The sequence below is a fragment of the Halichoeres trimaculatus genome, unplaced genomic scaffold (assembly GCF_033239565.1).
Source record: "Halichoeres trimaculatus isolate MK-OKI-2021-1 unplaced genomic scaffold, fHalTri1.1 fHalTri1_scaffold_16, whole genome shotgun sequence".
Taxonomy (NCBI): domain Eukaryota; kingdom Metazoa; phylum Chordata; class Actinopteri; order Labriformes; family Labridae; genus Halichoeres; species Halichoeres trimaculatus.
Window position 1 is genome coordinate 17,484,367 of NW_027437194.1, and position 23,597 is coordinate 17,507,963.

At 40.5% G+C, this 23,597-nt stretch overlaps 1 protein-coding gene across 1 annotated transcript; it reads right to left on the reverse strand.

The window, feature by feature from the left end:
• Positions 1 to 106: 106 nt before the first annotated feature.
• On the reverse strand, positions 107 to 22,010 carry LOC141805252 (nipped-B-like protein B). Its single transcript, XM_074690176.1, has 47 exons — positions 21,665 to 22,010; positions 19,690 to 19,838; positions 18,836 to 19,001; positions 18,474 to 18,574; positions 16,793 to 16,901; positions 16,554 to 16,702; positions 15,277 to 15,407; positions 15,099 to 15,189; positions 14,518 to 14,994; positions 12,896 to 14,440; positions 12,604 to 12,729; positions 12,295 to 12,477; positions 11,465 to 11,533; positions 11,283 to 11,372; positions 11,098 to 11,201; positions 10,928 to 11,014; positions 10,607 to 10,838; positions 9,040 to 9,185; positions 8,869 to 8,949; positions 8,678 to 8,778; positions 8,459 to 8,588; positions 8,284 to 8,366; positions 7,862 to 7,994; positions 7,623 to 7,766; positions 7,456 to 7,542; positions 7,105 to 7,316; positions 6,916 to 7,018; positions 6,725 to 6,823; positions 6,395 to 6,541; positions 5,784 to 5,918; positions 5,599 to 5,697; positions 5,449 to 5,502; positions 5,237 to 5,345; positions 4,999 to 5,135; positions 4,635 to 4,775; positions 4,126 to 4,219; positions 3,883 to 4,037; positions 3,705 to 3,795; positions 3,447 to 3,620; positions 3,130 to 3,320; positions 2,923 to 3,030; positions 2,622 to 2,822; positions 2,394 to 2,540; positions 1,926 to 2,302; positions 1,669 to 1,843; positions 1,265 to 1,453; positions 107 to 1,045 (listed from the first exon to the last, which is right to left on the reverse strand). The coding sequence occupies exons 2-47, from the start codon at positions 19,751 to 19,753 to the stop codon at positions 686 to 688; spliced, it is 8,127 nt and encodes a 2,708-aa protein (XP_074546277.1). The 5' UTR covers positions 19,754 to 19,838; positions 21,665 to 22,010; the 3' UTR covers positions 107 to 685.
• Between the last annotated feature and the right edge of the window lie 1,587 nt (positions 22,011 to 23,597).

Here is a 23,597-nt window from a genome sequence, read left to right on the forward strand (position 1 = left end):
TGAAGATGACACAACAAACTTTTTATGTGGGATGAAAAAAGCACAGCCAAGTAACAAAGACATAAGAAAATTTATTGCAGTATTTGTTCAACCAGAATAGTGGGGGATCACTTTTGTTCTTCTTTGTTCTACTACATCAAAACCTATATTAAAAATGATATAATGTCCCCTGGTATAGGCACAGATACTGCACTGCTTTTAACATAAATAAATTATATCAAAGATACTCCATTACACAGTGTTGGTGGACAACTAAAACATCTTGAACAAGAAAAAAAAGGGGGATTCAAAGCCGCTGGAGTTCAGGTCTAGTGAATAAATCCAACTGATGCTAGTTCAAACTCCAAAAACACTTTATTAAGAACATCATCAATACACTAATTTCCAACATTCAGTTTAATTTTTACAGAATTATGTTCAGATATAAACATGTTTTTTTAGTTAAACTATGATACAGCGGGAGTAAAAATCAAACAAAGTTGCTGCACAACAGCGAAGGAACTCCCACACAATGTTTTTTCACAAACATCTCCTTCTTTTGTCCTTAGTTAAACTTCAACATGTCCGTATTCAGACCAGTGTTCTTAATACTTCTCCTCCATCAGGTCCTGAAATCTTATGGGCTTCATCGTCTCTTCATGGAGCCTCATTAGTGAAGGGTTTCTGTCTGCGTTATTCCAGCCGATTAACTCCTCCCCTCCTCTTTAGCAGCATATAGAGCCCGTAACGTCTGTGCCACTTTGTTGGACAGCTTTTGTCCACTCGTAAAGGAGATTTTCTTGTAAATAATGTCAGACTCCTTGATAGTGTCAACCCAAGGCACCTTTTTACGTCCTTCCTTTTTCTTTACTTCGGTCCAGGGCCCAGAGTAGGATCCAGTCATCCAGTGTATGCTGTAGCCATTTTTGGTCTTCTGGATGACCTTGGCGATCTGTGGTCTGTCTTTGTATTTAGGAAGGCAGATGGCAACGACATCCATGGCCTCCACCTTCTCGTTCTTGCGTCCTGAATCCTCGGCAGAATCCCCGCCTTTCCTTGGTTTTCGCTGTGAAAAGGAAGAGTGTTTCTATGACAAAAACTTCACAGAAATCAACAAACCTTGTCTTCTCATGAAAGTAAAACAATGTGTAAAATACTATGAAGCAGTAACAACCTTTGTTTACCCAGAGCATAGATATGTTTTAAGAGGGACAAAGCATAAACTTCTTTCTTTCTTATCATCTGTGAAAATGCACTTATTTAACAAGAAGTTTTGATTTCTTACAGCAGGGGGATCTTCCTCCTCGCTTTCCTCATCGTCCGACTCCACCGGAGCTGTGTGGTTATTGTGGTTGTGGTTCACGGGCTTAGGGCCCTTCAAAAGTGAAGTGATGGCTTTGTTTTTGGCATTGGCGCTTGCTTCCCCTTCCTCGTCTTCTTCGTCACGATCCAAGTGCTCCATCAGAACCTTGAACTATCAAATCAGAGCAGGAGAAACTGCAGCATGAGAACTTCTGGATGTGTTTACTCTCAGCCATCTCAATATTTTTTCCTTGTTAACAGCTACAGTTTTATGCAAATAGCGTAACAAAAAAGCTGTGTACATTCAAAGCTAAAACATGAATAAAATACTTTCTAAGACTGAAGGGCAAGGATGAAAAAAGCTTTCACACAGCGCTGAATCCTTACATCAAAAAATTGCTTCACAATATTCCTCTTGGCGTCATCGCTGAGATCCATGTTGGAAACGTCATTCTTCAGGTAATCCACAGTCTGACGAGGGTTGAAGTGCACCTTAGACTTCCTGTTCACTGCTTTGTCGTACACTTTGGCCGACTCTGTTGGAGAGTATTTCTGGATTTTGCTATAAAGAAAGCACAAAGGTCAGTTCAGTCATGCAATTAGTTGCCAACTTAAAGGGAGGAGTCACTGAAGGATTCACCTACCTGTCTGAGAAACCGTACAGGTTCTTCAGATGCTGTTTGAGCACCAGCAGTAGCAGAATTCCCTGTGAAGCACTGGAGAACTCCAGCAGGGGGACCGGGTTTTCAGGCAGACGGGCCATCACTGCATCCTCATCCTCCAAGTCAGAGTCTGAATCACACACTGTGGATTTCTTTTTCTTTTCCACCACCTCATCTTCACTACTGCTGCTGCTGGAGGAGCTACTGCTAGAGGAGGAGGAGGAGCTGCTCTCTTCATCATCCTCATCATCATCAGAGCCACGCTTCCTTGAATGCTTCTTCTTCTTCTTCTTCCTCTTTTTCTTCTTTTTAGCCTTCATCTTTTTCTTCACTTGCTGCACAGGGCCTTTCCGCAAACACTGAGCAGAGGACATAAGCACTTAAGAACAGACAAATACAAACTCGGAGTAAACAAAATGTAGCAGAAATGAGAGGAATAAACACACAAACCTCTTTAAAGGACTGGAGCAGGTTGCTGCCAGAGACGGAGAGAGTTATGTCTACGTGGTGCATTATGAAGAGAGGCTCCTCCTGGGTCTGGTAGGGGAAGCAGGCCAGGTTGTCTGCTATGAACAGCAGCATGTTCACCTCTGTTTTCTGCAACGGGGAAGAATTAAGTGTTTAGCCATGCACACAAAGCTGCACATGGGGGACAGGGGTTGGTTCAGGTGAACTTACAGTGCTGTCATCAAACAGGTTGAGCAGGGAGATGAGGAAAGCCCGTCTGTGCTGTCGGTTCCCACGGACCATAGAGTACAGGTGAGAGCAGAGCGCAGAGTCTGAGTCCTCATGGCGGAAACCTCTGATCACTGAGACTTTAGGTCCATGTATGGCCTGCTGCACCTGATAGGACATCTTCAATCCTGCTACGGCCTTCATCTGTGGGCAGAGAGAGAACATATTCAGATGTTTATAGCAGCTGTGGTAGATTTTTTAATACAAGAAACAAATTCAGGGTTCAGTGTTTCAAGCAACTCACATGGATGAAGCCTGAATACTTCTTGTCAATCTCCACCAGCTGTTGATCAGCCTTGTTCTTCATGGTTGGTTCAGGATCTGTCCCCATCGCAATCAAGTATGGCACGCACTAAACACAAATATACGACTGTTACTTATCTGTTACTTTCTCATGTTGATTCAAAGATGGCAGAGAACGATGCTCACATGTTAAGTCTTGTGTGATTACCTGTACAGGATGAATGAGGCCTTGACTGAGAGTCAGAGTGATCACACTCAGGGCAAAGTGTCGAACAGTGGACTGTGAGTGGAAAAAGGACTCCAGCACCTGCTTCAGATAGATCTGCATGATGGAGCTACTCATGCCAGATGCGATGTCCCCAAGTTCTTTCAGATCCTCCTGCTTGGCTTGATTCTTCCCTGTTCAAGAAAGAAATATGAGCTTTACCCAGCAACTCCACTCGTTTCCTGTCTCTTCATCTGTTGGATCCAATAAAGGCACAAAACAAGAGAAGACTCAAAAAGAAACTGATTGTTTAAACTCACATTCGGTATCAGCTTTCTGCATTCGAGAGTCTTCCTCTTGCAGGTATGTCTGCAGGTTTTTTAACACCTGGATCTTCAAACTGACCAGGCTGTTTTCATCGGACAGAGTGCCGTTGTACAGAACCTTCACATCCTGCACAAACATGAGCTCTGGGTGCATGATGAACTGGAAGCCTGGGGACAAAGAGATCATTTAACTCACAGATCAGACGAGTAAGCTTAGAAACAGGAAAGCAAGTGTCATGACAGATGATATACCTAGACCAATGACGGCCTTAATCTGGACCTCTTCATCTTCATGTGTTGTAAAGTACATCAGAAGCTCCAGCACTTTGTCCTTGATGACAATCTGGAAACAAACGCAGGTCAGTCATCAAAACATGTTGAACAGTTGATGTGCCTTCATCAGAGGCTTGTGCTGGTTGTTTGTGTTCACCTTGTTGGTCCCTTTGAACTCTTCCTGATCAAAATCAAAGTGTCGACAGAGAGCCCCCACAGTGAACAGAGAGCGCAGGAGAGTGGGTTTGTTAGTGGCCAGAGTGGAGCTGCTGGGGTCCTCTTGGTGTTGCGTCTTCAGTTTTGCAAGAGCTCCTATAAAATGGATGCAAAATGAAACAACCATGTAGAAAGAGAAATCCAAACTTATCTATTTCCACATGTCAGAGTGAAGGAGACGTACCGTAGTATCGGTTGAAACAAGCCCAGACAAACTTGTAGTTGTGTGTGACCTTGTTCACAACAGCACCAAGGCAGCTCACGCAGTGTTGTACAACCTGATCACAAGACACAAAAACACAACGTGCTCAATCAAACATGCATCCTCAAACCTGGAGTTCCATGTTACAATGTTATGTAGTTTTTCTTAAAGGCACAGTGAGGACTAGCTTGAATTGTTCTTCTGGGATAAAGACTCTGTTTCCTATGAGCGTTAAGTAGCCATCGCCATAGGGACATGACTCTTGCAAAGTTGTGCATTTTTTTGAAAGCAATTGAACGGAGATCGCATTTTTGACACCAATAGAGACTTTCATAAATAGATACCCCTAGAAACGTTGACAGATATTGAGACATAGCATTCAGATAAAAATGACTTTGGTGCTGATTATCTCATTGCATATCGTTGATTTTGAACAGGCAAATACATAAAAGTGAGACTATTTCCAAGCTAGAAGTGTTGAATAACCTTACCGTCATGCCATACTTGATGATGAGCTTCATCAAGTCTTCCTCGAGCGTAGTGAGGAAAGTCTCACTTGGATGCTCCATCAGAGGTATGACCAGCTCCAAGATTTTTGCCACGTTACATATCACCATGAAGTCATTCTGAGTCTGAAACGCCAAAAACTAGACAGTGTGAAGCTGAGCTAGACACCACAACAGTGAAACAGTACATTTTTGAAACTGCAGTCCCAGTTGTCTGACATTAGATGGTGCTACAGCATAACATAAAACTTGTAGTCAATCTAATATCTCATAGGCATGAGCTTCAAAAAGTGATTCCTTATTCTCTAAAGCAGGCTAATTACGCCAAACATAATGATGTTGTTCTTACGTTGCACTTGGTGGTCAAGTAGGGCTGCATAGTCATGGCATGTTTCACCATCAGCTGTGGTCTGATCTTGCTGAACAGGTACAAAGTGGTGATGCATGCAACCAGACGACCAGAGCTGACCCCTTTGTCCTCACAGTCTGCAATACAATCAGTGTTAACAGTTCCACCTTTCATAGCACAATTTTAACACAAACATAAGATTTTCTTCATAAATTTTGTGTTGAATTTCTTGTTCTACCTGCAAGAGACTCCTCATATTTCAGAATGTGCTCCACTAGATTGTCCACAAGTTGAATGCAGGCCTTCTTGGCAGGTTTGTACGAGGCTTGTTCTTCTGATTTCAGCAGCTGAAAAAGACAAACATGAAAACAAAGAGAGATCCATGAGATGCAAGAGCTCTCTCACACTGATACTGAGTTAAGTAAGAGCCACAGCAGCTTAACTACTTACATTTTGGAGAAGCTGCTCAAACCAGTCATAGCCTGAATCTTTACATGCAGAAACCTGGAGGGAAGAAATGAGAAATAAAAAGTTTTGGATCATGAAGGGAAATCTTATGTACTCAATCCTACAAATTTTTTGTCGAGATATATTATGCACCACGTCTGTGATGTTCAGGATCTTCCGGGTCATGGCGTCTTTGTCATGGCTTGGTGTGGGGGTGAACCACAGTTTTTGGAATGTCTCATTCACCAGTTTCTGTGAGGACAAACATGTTACTTTAACAACTGTGAAACTTCAAACGACATGAATTTTGAATGAATGAATAAATAAATAAATCAAACCTTGATCCCCTCTTCATCATTGACCCTGCGGATCATCTTCACGCACATCTCTGTGATCTTGTGAAAGTCTGGCAGCTCCAGGCAAATATCTCTCAAGATCTTGATGACCCTCTTTCGAACACTGATACCTGTGTCCTGTGGAAGGAAACATTGAACATGAGGCTGACTCAAGATTATCTGTAAACAAGTGCTTGTATTCGTCTTAATAAACATGAAATGGAAACCAAATATGTTTAAGAGAATTAACAAGAAATTTGAGCACATTATTCATTCCTGCTCATTTGTTTTTATTTTCTGTCTGATTATCTGATTTATTCATGGATACCCTGAAGTTTGTTTCTATTTACTTCCCATTCAAGGAAAGATTGAACTGCAATTGCAATTTCAATTTCAAAGTGGTTGCAGTTCTTATTTTCACCTTTAGGTGGCAGTGTGGGTAAAAGTTGTGTTACCCCAGCTGACCTTTAGCACTTCAAACGAACTTTTAGGACAAGGTTTCCTCAAGTTAAGGACAAAGTTTTGTTAAACCAAGTCCTTATAAAAGACATTATTTTATAAAAACACTTGTTGTAAAAAGACGGGGACACTTGCAATGAAGCCGAAGAAATTACCAGTATTCTTTCTATGAGCATGTCGTAGTACTGCTCAATGAGCTCTGGTCGACTCAGCACAAAGCGTCCGAGGAGCTCCACAGCAGCCTCTCGCACGCTGGTGGAGTTATCCATGAGACGACAGTGAACGCCACGCTGCATATCCAACTGAAAAACAACAACAAAATAAGTTAAGCATTGAAAAACTTTACTGAAAAATGTCAACAAAGTTTCACATAAGGGAATCTCCTGATAGACATAAAAATGTGTTTCTTTCCCTGTACATTAAGAAATACAGCTATCAGTCAAACAGCCTCAGAGACATGTAGCCACTAACACAAAATAATTTACCCGTGCCAGGATGCTGGGATCAACAGCTACCACTTCAGACAGACACTTCATGGCTTTAGTTCTGACAGCAATGGCACTCTCACCCAGCACTCTCAAAATCTGTGCAAGATGGACAACAGAAGGAATGATTAGTGACAGCAAACACGGCACAATCTCTCTCACACACATTTGTTTTGAAACCATCTTCTTACCTGTGATAAATAAATATCAAAGCTCTGTGCAAACGGCCTCATGGAGGCCAGATATCTGACAATCAGACAGGAATCCTCGTAATCCACTGTGTCAGAGTTTAATCTGGAGGACAACAGAAGTCAAGTGTTTGTTAATAAGCCAGACATCACAGCAAAAAGTACAGCCGCTTACAGAGAAGACAAGCTAACCTTTGAGAGCTATGTGGAGGTGTCGTCTTGATGATCTTGCGGAGGAATTTCTTTCTGGACTCGGCTTTCTGCATAATCTCCTCGGTTGTGTCAGCATCGTGAGAGTAATGTCGACCTCTCCCGTCCTCATCATCATTTTGAGACTTTATGGCTTTCTCAACCTCACTTGTTGTGTCCCTGAACCACTGGGCAATGTAAAACTTTCTGGCAAACTATGAGAAACAAAAGCAGGCAAACTATGAGAAACTACCACTTTGAGAACACAGATCACTGCAACTTTTTGTTGTATCACACTGTACGGCTTTTTCTGCCAGCAAGGCTTTTTTTAAAGTATGGAAATAAGACACTCACTACTAGTGACGGATCTGTCTCAATGTTCCCATCCAGGTAGTCCAGCAAGGCTCTCTGAAGTTGTTGGGTCTCATCACTGCCTGGAGTCTATAAAGAGATCAATTTAAATTAAAAAGCAGTTTGTTTTCACAGTTGTTCTTTAACATTTCCATAAATATCTACTCTACCTCTCTGAGGATGCGGTCAATAGCCTTTTGGTCCATCTTGCTGGTCACAGCATCTTTACGCAAGCTTGAAGCGACAGTGCCGAGGTAATCCAGCGATGCCACTCTGAGTGCCATCTCTGTCTGCTTGTTACTGAACTGATGCACCTGGAAAACGGTATGCGGAGGGGAGAAAGTCAGGAGTGGTTCCTACCAGGCAGAAGATGAGTGAAGGCGCCTTTAAAGTGAGTGATGTGACTCACCAACAGCCGGCCCAGTAAACTGAGCAGCAGCTCAGCTGCAGGCCACTCAGGCTTGTTGACTGTGGACAGCAGGTCATGAACAAAGTTCTCAAACAGAGGTCTGTAGTCCTCCTCACCTTGCTTACTGCCACACCTGAAACAAAAGAGAAGAATATTTTAAGAAACATTTTTACACATCCCACAGCAGGGCCTTCTAAAGGAAGAAGATGCCTGCAGTGAGCGAGCTTTTGTTGGAGAATGAGACGCTTTTCTTGACCACAGACAGCTTAATACACACCAGACTCCATTGACAAAAAAAGTTATTTTACCTTTGAGAGCAAAACTGTAAGATCTGTATGTCTGTGACTCTTTCTACTTAAGCAAATCCAAAATGATGTGAAAACTGTGTGTTTTGGGAAAGAATCAACTGAGCATATATTTACTTCTTGAGAAACACAGATAGGAAGTTCTGTGCTGTCCTCATTGCCATCTCATAGGAGTTTGTGACAAAAACATCTTTGTCCACCTTTGAAACAAAAAAAACAACATATAAAAGAGTTATTAGTCAGAATTTTACGGCTAAATGAGGTCTAAATGTTGTATAAATGAGTCAGTTACCTTCTTCTTTGGTTCATCCTCTGAATCTGACTCTGTTGGGAAGTTTACCACACACTGGATGAGCTGTAACACCAGAGCCGTCACCATTTGGATGTACGAAGAATCTCCATCTGAATCACTGCTGTTCACCCTAAGAAATAAAAAACACCAGGTTCCTTAGTTTCACTTAAAGCGTAATTTTAGGAACATTTCAAAGATATCAGCTTGGGATGAAATTACCGAAAGTTCCTGAGGCTGCGTTTATTTGTAGGCAATCGAGCCAAGGAATTGAAGATCTCTTCCAGAATGAGTTGCCTGTGCTTGTCGTATCGCGAGAACACCTGACAATGAGTTACAAGCATGAAAAAAAGTTCTTACACCAATCACACACTCGGCTGTAAAACCAAACATGCATGCTGTGGCAGACTTACAGCTGTCACAAGTGTGATGGCACATAACTGCAGCTCACTGACATTCTCCACAAAAAATGGTGTGATACCCAGAGTGGACACCTTAAAGTCAGACAAAAGAGCAATCAGGGGGGGTTGAACTCCATGTCAGTCAAATGTTATGAACTTTGCAACATGTCCACACAGTCTCACCTGGAGGATGGTCGTGTCTGTTAGCAGCTGGATTTCCAGGAGCTCTGCCATGTTGCTGACAACATCACACACTTTGTTGTAGAGCGTGACCACCACCTTCTGTTTGTGGGAGGACGATTTTGATTTCTTGGACTTCGAAGAGCCACCTAAGAAAAAGGGCATAAAATAAGACTCAGGATTTAAAAAACTTAAGTTTGATATGAACGTCATTGCCAGTAGAGAGGCCAAGCCAATGCCCACACGTCACTCATGCAGCACCATACTGTTTTAGTGGTCCACAACTGTAAATTGTAAAACACTATTTACCCCCCTCCTTTAGCACACCTACTATGCAAACAAGGTTTCCACCTTAAACAGAATTTAACCCCTAATTACCTCACATACAAACAACTCTATTCATAATCAGCAACTACAGCAAGACAACTTCTAATGTGATCCAGTTCTCAGTTTCTTTAGGTTGACTTCAGTACAACAATAAAAACACAACAAATGATAATGATTGTCATGATGTGAGCCACAGCATTAACAAAGCTGGAAAAGCCTGAACAGGCACATTTCTGAATAGGTGTATTATATATAGGACTTGTCCAACTGAATGATCTTTATAGGATAAGTCATAAACAAGTCATTTAAAGCCATACTATTCTCTCCAGCCTTCTTGGAAACACATTTATCAATTTCACTTCATGTTCATTTTATCTACAATCCTATATTTACTTCTCCTGAAGTTCTCTAAATAACGTGCTGATTATTTGAGCCAAGAGCACACTCTGTAACTGCATCTACAAAAGTCATGCATTAGTTTGTTCTCAAACACCTTCTGACTTTCTAAAACTGAGCTGTTAATGTGGTGGTGGATTTTCATAAAATCTAAGAAAACAGAAAAAAAACATTTATTAAACAGGCTATAAATAAACAATAAACAGACTATAAGCAGACTACTTATTAACTTTTGTCTCTCCATTCTGCCTGAACTGAAACTGTTCCCGACATGTTTTCTTCAACACGGTCAATTCCCCTTGAGCACATCAAGTAAATTAGAGATTTAAGAAACAAGTGAACCAATAATCATTCAATCAATCATAACAAATGTCGTCTCAGGACACTTCCCAAAAAACACTGACAGGTATAGACCCATTAACATTAATAAAATTTGATTTCATTAACAGAAACTCAACATCAAGACAAGAAATCATATCTTATCCTACCATGTGTACAGCACTTTGTGGCTTTTAGCAAGTTACAATGGCAAAAAAAACTTCCCTTTAACAGGCAGAAACCTCGGGTAGAACCAGACTCATGATAGACAGACATCTGCCTCGACTGCAGGAGATGTTGTTTTCCTTCAAAAATATTTTGTTCAATTTGCAATATACCCGTTAAAGGGGAAATGGCCTCCTATGTTTAACATTTATTCATGAAGGTTACATTTAGCTGAAATAGAGAATTTTAGAGTAGAATCTGAGGTTTGGGAAATTTCTCATTATTTGGGAATCTGTGTTGGAAATTAGGTAAAGCAGGACTTTATCATTTTTGAAACAAAGAGGACCAGAGGAAAGTCACTGACCTCCATGGGGATCCACCCTGTAGAGCGGGTCATACTGAGGGTACAATGAGTTTTGCAAGTGGAACTTGGTGAACTGCAGCACCCGCTCAATCACATCCTCTATGTAAACTGCCTTGGGCATGTGTGGAGATGTCATGATGTTGAGAGCAGTCAGGCAGGCGTCGGCAGACTTGGTCACTCGCTCCATGATGAGGTCACGCCACAGACGCTCCTCGTCCATCGAATCGTTACCCTGCGAGAGTCAGACAGCATCATTTCAGACACAGTGTATATCTGCAGAGGAGCTCGTACAGTTCAGTAAAAATCCAGCTGAGCACTTACATGATTCATTAAGGTGGAAAGTTTGACACTGTCCTGAATGTTCTTCTCCAGGATGTTCAAGATTTTCACCAGTTTATCAGAGGGGAACTTCAAATCAAAGAAGAGAGTTTGTTTAATAGTGATGCTAGAGTAAATGAATGTTTAAAATCATTATGAGACGCTCCTCTTACCTTGTTAAAGGCACCCATGGTTTTGAGTTTCTCAGAATCACTGCAGAGCTCACTCAACTGGTGCTTCCCAAGCAGAAGCTCTTCAGGAATCTCGTCATCGTCATCTGTTTTAGAGCACATGGTTAAAAATCTGTCTGCACTTTGTGAACACCAGGAACTTAAACTGTACTGTGTGTCATGTTCACCTGCTGCATTGAGGTCCACGTCTTCAAGACTCTCAAGGATGTTGTCTACACTTGCCGTGAATCTCTTGTATGTGGAGGAATCCAGTATTTCTGTAAAATGAATGTTCAAGAAATCAATAAAAAAAAAAAAAAACGTTTATATTTATCCAAAGCGTCAAAACCTGAAAGTGGTGGAACATTACCCTCGTGTGTCAGCTTGGACTCGTATGCTTTTCTGTTTTTCAGCCTCTGTTTCTTCCATTTTTTGGCAACTTAACAAAAAGAAGAAGAAAAACAAAAACAGTCAAATACAAGAAAGCAACAACCATAAACTGGAAAGAAAGATGGATGACCTGCCAGCTCCTCAAATGTGAAGCCAAAACACTTGAGCTCTCCCTTCTGACTGGCAATATGTGTCACAGATGGGACATTGGTGGAAAACCAGATTAATCATTTTGAAAAGGTATCTGATGATGCAATAAAAAGCCCAGACTGAAGCAGACTTATTAAAATCTCTTTCTATGGACAAAATAATGAATAAGTAAAATATCTAGCGCAATGTCTGCTTTACATGTACAGGACAAAATCAGCGAAAAGACGAGGAGCACCAAAATCAACCAGAAGCCAAACATTTCTTGCAGGATCTTTAAAGATGTATCCCTTGCCATGAGTTTCTTATTACTTTTAGTCAGTTTTATACGCAACTATAATCTCCTCACAGTAGCTTTAAACTTGTTTTTTTATTTGGTGGGGGAAGGAGTGGAACATCAATACTACATCTGCACCAGTCAATTCCTACTGTGTAGACTCTGACTCTAAATATTGAGTCAGCTCCTATCAAAGGGTATTTTGTACAGAAGGAAGATGCAGCAATCCTCTCTACATTTACATGACAGCCACCAGAAGCAAAAATAAATAAATAAAATAACTATTCAAAGATTAACAATATAAGAGTACTGTTTGAGCGGTTTGCAACATGTGGGTCTTTCTTTTTTGACTATGTTAACCATAAAGGATGTGTGAAAAGACTCACCGTCATTACGGTTTCTTGGAGGAGAGTCATCATCCGAGTTATCAGATTTCCAATCCCGGTTACGGCTGCTCGCCCCCTTCCGAGCGTTATGCAAACTTCCACTTCGTCTATGATCTGCTGAGCCTCTTTTGTCTTCATGCCTCCAAGTCTTGTCATGACCTTTTTTGTGCCTTTTCCTCACGACTGCAGCAGAGAAAAAACAATGCCTCCATGAGAGCTGGAAATGTCATTAACTGAATGATAACTGCATAATAAATGATATTCAATCAAAAGTGGGGACAGAATGCATCTTAAATTTCTTATACTGACACTCATCGTCAGAGTCTTCCTCCTCCTCCTCCTCTTCATCTTCATCTGAGTCTACCTCAGCATATTTTGATTTCTTACTAATCATGCTGTGCCTTCTCTTGTTTGACTTCTCATGAAAGGACATTTCTGAAAGCAGCAGAGGTGAGTGAGATTTCAGAAGGTGATGATATATCATCCACTTAGATGTGGATTAAAGACTGCAATATCCATGCTCCCAGAGGCAGTACTTCAAACAAACTCATCTATCACAGTCAATTCTGAGTATAAATATAAAAAGCAAAGTGAATCATACCTTTCCCTGATTTGTCAAAGTAGTTCCTGGATCTGTGTAGATTCCTGCTGTCCTTAATAATGCTCTTCACCTCGTCGATGCTGAGTTTCTTGACCACTACAACAGGCTTGGCTCCTTTGTTTAGATTCTCTATCAGTGACACCCTCTCCAGCCTGACTCGGGGCTCTGCCCAGGCATCTTTCAGCTGAGTGGGAAGCTGAGGCTCTTTATCTTTCCCGTCCCGCTTCAGCTTAGGAATCACAAAGTTCTTCAGGCTTCCTTTCTTGTCACCCAGCAGGTATGAGGGGAACTCGTTAGTTTTTGTCTCCTGCTTGTTCCCCGCTTGGCAGCTCACTTCACTATCCCTACTTTTTGACTCGTCTTTGTGTTGGGTGTTCTGAAGGCTAGAACTGTCTGTCCTCTGTCGGCCGTTCAGGTCGCTGGATTTTCTGCTTCCATCTTGCTTTATTTTGGTGCTGTCGGGTTTATTATTCCGGTCAGGAGGATGTCTGTTACAGTTTTCACTGGACAGTGACTTGTTTTTTCTTTCATTATCTCTATCTTTGTCTCTTTCTCTGGGCTTTTCTCTGTCTTGATTTTTTTCTCTGTCTTTTTCTCTTTCTCTGGGCTTTTCTCTGTCTTGATTTTTGTCTCTGTCTTTTTCTCTTTCTTGGTGCTTGTCTCTGTCTTGATTTTTGTCTCTGTCTTTTTCTCTTTCTTGGTTTTTGTCTCTGTCTTTTTCTCTGTCCCTTGTTCTGTCTTTTTCTTTCTCTCTTTCCTTAATTTTGGCCTTTTCTTTATCTCTTTCTCCATTCTTATTCCTTTCTTCATTCTTATTTCTATCTCCATTCTTATTCCTTTCTCTATCCTTAACTCTTTCTCTATCTTTGTCCCTTTCTCGATCTTTGTCCCTCTCTCTGTCTTTGTCCCTCTCTCTGTCTTTATCCCTATCACGCGCTCTTTCTTCTCCGTTTCTGGAGTTACACTCGGCCTCTCTCGTGCTTTTTGGAGTCTTGTGTTGTCTCCCACTGGATCTGTGACTGTCGTGGTTCTTTTCTTCTTTGTGGCCTGAGTCTGAATGCTTGTCATGTCTCTGTCGAGGTGTGTCTGGCTGTACATCATCTGAGTGAACCTTACTGCTGTCAGTTCTCCCATCATGTCTGTGTTTGGAGTCACGTGTTCTGTCCTGTTTCTGTTTCAGGTTTTCCAGTTGCCCGTCTGCACCCGATTTCCTCGGCTTCTCAGTATGCTGTTTGATGATCTCAGGTCTGCTTTCAGCAACTTTATCTACCTTTCCATCACTCTTTGAGTTTATCCGCCGTAGGTGGTCCTCACACAGCTGCTGGGGCTCCAAGACCACTACAGGCTGTCTTATCAGTCTCCCAGCTTGTTGCAGATCAATACTGACCATCAAAGCTGGCCGACTGGAACCATTACTTGCGGTACTTGTCTTCTTGGGTGTCAGCTTGCTGTCAGTGTTGCCTCCATGTGCAGGAGGCCCATCACTTGGCTCAGCTCCAGATTCCTGAGGGTATGAGTCTTGTTTTCGTTTCTTAAGTGGTTTATCTGCAATAAAAAAGTAGAACTTAGATTTCCAACAAATGCAAATGAAAGAAAACAGAGGAAAGAAAGAAACACTATACCTTTATCCTGGACTTCTTTAGAACAGCGTTCCCTCTCATTTGCAGACTCGCGGTCTATTCTCTCCATCTCTACAAGTGTGTCGATCTCTGCATCATCAAACACGCCAATGACTCCAGGTTCCTTGGTGTTATGCCGCACTGGAGCATGCTGAGAGTTTGCCTGCTCTTCAGCGCCTACCTTGTCCTGGGCAGTTCTAGACAACTGATCACTGATGTTAACCAAATCAGTTTCATGTGAGCCGATATGTGATGGATCCATGTCTGGACTCTTCACTCTCGTCAGTTTCAGTGTCAGCCTGGGTGAGTCTTTCACTGGAGAACTGACAATGCCGTAAAAAGCGTTATTTTCCATCTGCCTGTTTTCTTCTTTACTCCTTTCTTTCTGCTTCCTCTTGCGGTCAGAGAGGAGCAGATCAGGAGCTGCATCTGGTGGCATTTCAGGCGGAGGTGAGTGCATGATGAGAGAACGCCTGGACCCTATTTAAACACAGAAAGAATCCAAGGTAGGTATTCAAGTCTTGGCAAAAAATAAACTGTTGGTAATGTGGTACTGAATAAAATGTATTTCTGAAACAGCATACTTTTCACAGTCTCCTCACTTCCAGCAGGGGAACACACAGGCTGTGGTGATTTAACTGGAAACTTGGAAGCCCTCATGGAGGGGTCGTTCTCCTGTGTGTGCAGAAAAGGTTTATCATCACATTGAACAGTTTGTATCTCCTGAGGAAGAGTTCAGGATAACTTTTATCTCTGTGTTACCTCATGTCCCAGTCTGTGAGCCATGTTCATGTAGTCCTCATCCGCGTCTAGTCTCGCATTGTGATGAGCTGAATTACTTGACAGCTGTCCAGAGACTTTGTTGTCATGAGAATTCCTTACAACACTAGCAACTAAAACGGAGAGACAAATATTATGTTCAGTCAACTGGTTTTCATTGTCACGACACAGCTGCAGTTTAGGATTTCGGAGGGAACAGGTGTTAGCCTGTAAACCTCTTCTATGACATGTCAGTGTGCTTATAAGTTACAGCATTGTGAGGAATTTTCTTGTGGGCACATTTGTTTCTATAAAAAGTGGTTCTGTTTTAAAAAGCTTTATTGTTTTTTGGAGATTGAGTGGGAGGAATAAGAAGATATTCAAATAGTTGAAGGTCAGAGTGTATCTATTGTTTGGTGAGGCACAATCCTCTTAATGCACACTATTTCTCTTGAAAGTATCCTTGTTTGAAACAGAAAAGAAAAGCACAGGAAAGAATCAATTAGACAGAAGTTCTCTTTTGGAAAGTTTTACAACTTGATTCAAGCCACAAAAAGAAAAAACAGCGTTCAAAATTGTATTTTTTTTCCTAAAAATCAATCAAATACAACAACTCACATCAATCTTACTGAGTGTATTTGCCCATTAAAAACTAAAAATATCTTGTTAATCGATATATTTAATATATTATTATATTTAACACTGACCTGACAAGTCAAGATAGATATAATTCTTGTTTTAAAGCTCCTGTGGAGGGATTTTGTCAACATAAGGAGCAGTCTAGAATTCATAATGATGATTTTTTTTATGACTCTAAAAACCAAAACAGATCATCAGTTTAACCCCTTGATGTCTGTTGTCACAAATTTGCATCATACCCTGTCAGGTTTTGAGGCAGCTGAAATGACCTGTGTATCTCATTATCTTTTGATTCATATTCTACTCTTACCAAAGATCGTATCTAATTACAATACACATTTATTACGTAATGGGTAAAAAAGCTGTCAATAAAATAAGCAAATTTTTCTTCATGCTTTTTTTGTTTCAAGAATTGTATGAGATGCTAGATAACAGTTGTTTCAATCAATTAAGTCCCCATTTTTTATGCTTATGACATCTTGAAATAAGCTATGTTTCTGAATTTATCAGGTTAACTGGCTTAAAATAAGTGTAATGAGATATTTGACAAGCCACGAGACAAACAAACTCTATAAAGATCTGATTTTTATACAGTGTTTGTAGCTTAAGCACTTAATGCCTTGATTTCATTTTGTTCTCACCTTGCTGAGACTGTTGGTGCTGAGAGTAACTTGGAGGGTTGTACTGCATAAAATCTGCAGGACTCTGTGGGGTGTAAGGACTGGGTATAGGGCTGTTCTGCTGGGGTATGAACCTAGGACCTGATCCAGACTGCTGGGGTGGAAAGCATCTGTAAAAATGGATAAAGAGGTTTAAACAGAGAAAGGGAAATAGTTCTGCTTTTCCTTCATTACTTGTCTCATTGCTTGCACAGGCTTACCCAGAGGGACTTTGAGCGACAGTGGTTTGCTGATAGTTGGATCCTGGACTCCCATGCACCTGATTTTGAGGCACCTTATACTGTTGTATCAACGGCTGCTGCAGTACACCTACAGACAGGGATAAAAGAAACATCAATCATGGAACTGTACAGGTTTTGCTTTTTGGAGTGGCATTTAAATGTACCAGAAGCACTGAGAAGCAACACTGCTCGGTAGCATGGCTGAAATAATAAGCAGTAGCATGTTTCACTCAGCACTTCCTCAAGCTCCTGTATCCATAAAGAGCTTTTATTTAACATTTTAAGATGATGAGTGAAAAGTCACTCCCACAAATGTTTTCTGCACACTGCGTGTGAATCATTTCTCTCTTCTTTCATCTTTGGCACAAACACTGACTCAGAATGAAAGTGTGTATGCATACTATATACTTATAATTATGGGTAATTGCAGGCTTGTGCAGCTGCTCACAAAACAGGAGGGATTTCCAGAACCAGGGTTAACAGACGAGGAAGCAACTGTTTATACCAATTAGCACTGTAATTAATGATAGTAAAAGAAACACAACGGTTAAGTCTTTAAAAGTTGTTTAGAGGTTAACCATAGAAAGATTTTAAATTATTTTTCTGAGGCTGAATCAAATGTTCTGTGAAAAGCTGAAAGAAAAGTTAATGATTCCAAAGGGAAGTTATTTAGAGTTCACACAGTTTTGCTGGACTCAGCAGCAGTGTAGCTTTAAGAGAATTATTACAACAAAATGTGCTTTAATACTGATGGAAATATTAATTTTTGAATATCCCAGGACAAATAATTGTTAAAGGGTTGATTCAACCTGAGGAATCAAGCAAACAGCAGAAAAAAACACCCTTTTAGTTGAAATTCTTCCCTTAAAATTCAATGTTGTGCAACAGTGTTGTTGAAGAACACTCAGCAGTGGTCTGGGGTGTCTTCTGGGGCCACAACTTAATTTCCTGTTATTCACCTACTCATGCTGTCACCTGGTTTTGTTGATTTGTAGTATGCACCTGAACTTTAGCAAAGCATGAGCTTTAAACACCAAGGTCTTCAAAATAACATTCAACTAATAGCCTCTCTGGGGGTTATATTTTTATTTCTACACATTTAGGCTACATGTTGCACGACTGGCCTATCTCGAAGCAAATGTAAATTTTTTGCCTCGTCTTCTTTTCTATACACGTTTTTCTTTTTACTGTTATTTCATTTTTTTTTTGTATCTGTTTTTAAACTTGTTTTTTATACTGCTTTTACCTTGTAAAGTATCTTTGAGATTTTGAAAAGCGCTCTATAAATAAAACATATTATTATTATTATAAGTATATGTGGACCCCTTATATCTGTAGTGTGTACTTGAATTACTCTTCAGCTCCTGTAGTAATATCAGTCCTTAACTTTAGAAAATAAATGCCAACAGCCAAAACAGATGACCCCCTGTAGTAATACCAGAGTCAACATAACAAACTGGTAATGTTGGCAAATCCAAACTGTTACTTTAATTCCAACATTTGAAAGAGAAACAAATCCCAGGACAAAAATGTTTGATGTACTGAAATTTAGGTCGGCTGAGTTCAAGTTATAAATGTGACACAAACTTAACATTTTACTTGCTGTTACACCCCTTGCCTGCCACCTTACAACACCAAACCTTGCACTGTGGTTGCATACTTTTGTCCCTGAAGATTTTTGGGTTCCTGGACAGCAGAGTTTGAAGAAGCATTGGCATTTCACCCTCGGGTTCATCATTTCCCAAGTTGTCCTTTAACTCTCTGAAAAGTAAAGAAATAAAGAGTTCACAGCCAGATTAAGTGGGTTTGATGGTGTTTTGATGAGTGTGTCATATTTACATATGATTTTGATAACCTATAACATCAGCTAAGCCATAGTAATGATTAAAAGATGAAAAAGCAACAACAGACACTTTGATAAGCTACTACGTTAGCCTCTTACAACTTTCCCTTCCTTCAATCCTAATCCTTCTTTTGCCTAAACCTTCAAAGAGATGTGAAATAACAGGGAATGTTGCTTACATGTGTTCTGTAGAGACCTGGTTGAGGCTTTGTGCCAGCTGAGTTACCAGATTCTCATCCCGACACACCAGGAGGCTGCTGACCTCGTCGGAGATCCTTCCATTGTAGAGCAGGCTCTTAGCGGTGGTGGCAGGCAGAGGAGAGGGCAAAGGCAGCTGGTTCAACACTGAAGGAATGATGGAAAGACAAGAAACTTTTGGTGTGGGATAAAGAGGGACAATTTGAAAAATAAAACCATGCAATTTACAGTAACAAGAATAGGTTAGTAGTTGAAAAGTCACAGATAAGGAATGCTGAAACTGCTTGTATTGTAATGAGAATTTAAACTGAAAAATGTACTAATGATGCTCTATGTGGTTAAACTGACCAGTGCCAACAATACATGTAACTGACACTTTGGATCTGCTAACTTACTATGTCTCTAATCTCAATTAATATTCAAAAGTCATTGGGGTACATGTCTAATTGATGCCTTAAAAAAACTGTGTGCCTCCTTTTTTACGGCAGCATCTGAGTAATGAAAGCTACATGAATTACAAAGTAAGTTACATCTTATTTGGCACTCTCAATTAATCATATTGAATACAAAAGGTCTTCTAGAAATCTTATCTTTATGAAATAAATATTGTTCCTTTTTCAGAGTTCAAACTTTTTCCTACAACTGCCCATCTCATGCCACTTAACCTGTGACTGCTCTGAAATTGCCAGAACTGAGGCAAATCACAACAATCAGTGTTTTTATCAGGTATCACTACACAGACAGTCCATTTTGACCTGCTCAAGCATTCAAGTATTGGCAAGCCTTGATTTAAGTGTTAGTGTTTAGACTGTTAGAGACATGCTGTTTCACTTACAATCTGTCAGGCTAGCAATTCCAGCAAGAGTAGTGATGGGAACATGAGGCATATCACCATTCATGCTGAAGATGAGGTGAAGAGGTCGTGTCAATGCACAGGCTGCTCAATATCATCAATCTCTTCCTATTCCTCACATCTCCGAAATGCTGCGAAAACACAAAGAAATAAGTGGCAACAGACACTCTTACAGAATGTCCACTATCAACAAGGTATTATCTGTTATTTGAACAGAGTGCTTCTCCTGAGATGGGGCTTCAGAAATGTGTCTACTCATGGTTGTGCATTGTTACACTGCATAAATAACTACACTTCTGATGTAGACAACTTGTAGCAAGCCTGGGCATGTCTCTATAAATTATTGGTTGTTGACGGGTTCTGGTGTCCAAACCGTCTCATTCACTGCTCCTCTTTGAACCTGTAAATAAGCAACTTTAATGTGTACATTTCAGAACAAAACATGGTCAGGTTAAATAAGCAGGATCATACAAAAAAAATACAATTTAAGCTCCCTTACAATTGCACTTACCCTGCAATGCCATATATTTGAATAATGAGTCTACTAAAATCTGTAGAGGAATACCAGAGTAGTAATACCTGAATAGTTCAGCCTACTTAAACAATTAGTAAATAGGTTGCCTAAAAAAATCCTTCCACTTATCATCTTAACCATTAATTCCTTCCGGGGTCGCTGGGGGCTGGAACGTACCCTGACTGTCTTTGGGCGCATAGCAGGGCACACCTGAACAGGTTGGTAGTCTACCATGTAGAAAGAGATAACCACTCACTCAGACTTACACACCTAGAGACAATTTAAAGTGACCATTTAATCTGATGTGCATGAACCAGAAACTTTCTTGCTGCAAGGCAACAGCACTAACCACTGCACAGCTCCCGTTAATAAACTACTTAAGTTATTTCAACGTATTAAATAACTAAAACAACTGCATTAATACTTAGATAACACAATAACTAAAAGTTAGATACCGGTAGTCATTTGCTTTAAATATAATGCGATGCGGTTAAGACTGAGGCTAAACAATTTAGACTGAGTCTACTCACAATGATCAATGTGACCAAATATGCATTAAAAGGTTCAGGTATACTTTTTTGATCAACGTAATTCATTTAAATAGAGATTTATTCATGTACATAATGCTTGCTCTCTAACTAGCTTTAAAATCGGGGCTTTCAGGGTAGCCCCGCATAGTGATAACAATCTACCAGGTAAAACTCACGATAAAAGGCAGAAACTATTCAGGTGTATAGTTTACCTCTGGCCTTAAACGTCGGCTTAATCCACTTGTATCACATTCATTTCCTGGCTCACAAAACACAAACACCAAGGCGTTACAGTAAATATTGTGAGCTAGTTGCAGCTCATATTCTTTCTTTTGTTAACGTTACTGTGTCATTTAAGGTTTCCGGGGCAGTCTTGTGTCATAACAGCGATATTGTAAGATATATATCGATATATATGACTGTATTATAACTCGGTTATTACATTGGTGAAAAGGTAGACGCTTGAGAGGAGTATCTTTGTGTATAAAAGTGTTTAAAATCAAGTCAGGGTTAGCCGGCTGTTAGCTCACGTATGCTAAGGTAGATGTGTAACTTGCCTTAGCTAGCATCACCGGGAGAGCATCAAACACAGTTAGCTTCCTACTCTGCTGCGATATTTTCCTATCGAAGAGGTCGTGTTTAGGTTCATATTTTCAACTAACACTCGCTTTGGCCTTCGTCGACGCATCTTTAGCTCACAAAGTGGACCTCGGACTCGCCTAAAGAAGCGTAACCCCGACCCGACGCCAGGGAGGCAGGGGTACAAAGCAAAGACCCCATCACAAATCAGAATTATCCCCTTGGCTAATCCCGTAAGCGGTTCCCAACGACTGCCTGATGTGTCTGACACCGCGGAAACACCACTACTATGTGTCTGGAAATAGGTTGTTATTGATGAATCGGGCTTATTTACCTCTTGATGTGATGAGAAAGAGAAGTGGTTCTGGTGAAGGAGGAGGAGGAGAGGGGGAGGAGCAGGAGTAGGATGGCAGCTGGAGCTGGAGAAGAGTCTCTAGCTCCCTCTCCGTCCCACTGCTCAAACAGCTCCTCGGAGTAATAATAGCTAACACAGCGGCTGTGATTCCCGTTGGGAGGTTTTCTTCTTTCTCACGGCGAGCATATCTGCTAGGAAGGAGAGAGCATCCTCAAAACATCAAATGAGGATTATATCAGACGCTGCTGGGTGTAATGTTTGCAGCTGCCGGTTGAAAAATACAGAAGGAAGAGAGAAAGGGGTCCACTGTATCTTCCCCTCTGCCCCTGTCTCTCCCTCTCTTTCAAAATGCCGACCGGAAGAACAGTTATATGCAATAACTCCCTCAACCGGTGGGGAGTGAGGCTCACTAACTCATTAAAACACACTGTAACACACTCAGATTTAATTTATCGCCAGTTGATAATTGTGATAAGACTCTATGTCCCGAGTTATAATTTTCTATAGGCTTTTTATCTTTCCCATGATAATGTCCTAAAACAGGCACTGGAAAAAAATTATGATAGTTTAAATGATCATGGAGTAATTTTTGGATCCTTAACCCAAGAATGGCCAACATCAAGAGGTAAGACAATAAAAAAAAATAAAAAAAGAAAGAAAGAAAATAACCAAAAAAGACATATTGTACTGTGAAAACACTAAATCAAAGAAATAACTTTTAACTGTGTAAGATTACAGCTTATTAGCTGGTCTGATAGCTGCAGGGGCATGTACAGACCTTGTTGACCAGAGTGGCCCAGTTGGGGCCTTGATTAACAGGTGGCACAAAGTATTCGAACAAAGTATTCACACACTCACCGATTAGCATCATAGATTTATTGTCTTAGTCTGGAACACTGTAAGTAACACACATTAGAAATTGACTTTTTTCTTTTTTAAATCAATTCAGCGTAAAGAAAATAACTTTACATGAGGCCCCCTGCCAAACACTCTTTATTCTATAAATCTGAGCAACATAAATATTTTTACATGGATACACAGTGAAAATAGCCAGTCAGACCCAGTGTTTTGTTGCATTAGGCTGATGACGTGTCTTTTTTGCTGTGAAGACTGGCTTTTTAGAGTGGGTGTGTATGTGGTTTCTGGAACTTTTGGAGTGGTCACTCCAAAAACTGTCATCTCCTTTGACATCACATGACATCACTCACTATTTGGAAAACCATCTTTTGGATCAACCAAGGACATTGCATAACAACTAACGCACCTCCTTCTATGCTGTTAGCTGAGACTGATCCAGACTGACCTTTCATATTCATGCACAGAACTCTTTTTTTTAAACTCAATTTTGGTTACATAAATGAACATTAAGTTAAAAGAAAGAACCAGCAAATGTCAATCACCACTAGAGATGTATGTGCTTAGTGGATTTGAAGAATGAACGTCACTCTATCTGGTCACAATTATCAGTAGATGTCATCCCTGGCTGTTTCTCTGAACAGCATCCTGCTTAGAAGTCATTCACTGTTTGTTCAGACAGGTCTATAGAATTGAGAGTGGATGTATAAAGACTTATCATGAGAAACAACCAATCAGCTGACTGCTGACTTCACAGAAGAAATCTTACTTTGCATCACCTCAAGCAAGCATTTGCTCTATTTTCGTTTGTCAAAGGCGACAATCTGTTCTTAGATGCAGACTTGCTAAAACATCAGTTGAATCAAAGCTAAAATCCATACTGTAGAGGCTGTTAAACTGAAGCTCTGATATTAAGCTTAAGACTCCCCAAAGTAGATTCCAAAAACTGGGTTTGGTCTCCCTCTTGTGGACAAAAATTTAATATTTTTCAAAGGCAAACTTTTTGCTTTGTCAGGCCTGAGTTGGGCTGTCAGCTTACCCTGTCAACCCATTTAAC

Excerpts from the sequence above, each read along its gene's own strand:
- LOC141805252 (XM_074690176.1), bottom strand. The coding sequence starts at position 19,753 with ATGAATGGTGATATGCCTCATGTTCCCATCACTACTCTTGCTGGAATT. Across the intron at positions 12,478-12,603 it reads GGAAGACTCTGACGATGAGT|TCGTGAGGAAAAGGCACAAA; the intron begins GTCAGTATAAGA and ends TCTCTGCTGCAG. Across the intron at positions 6,824-6,915 it reads TTGATATTTATTTATCACAG|ATTTTGAGAGTGCTGGGTGA; the intron begins GTAAGAAGATGG and ends CATCTTGCACAG.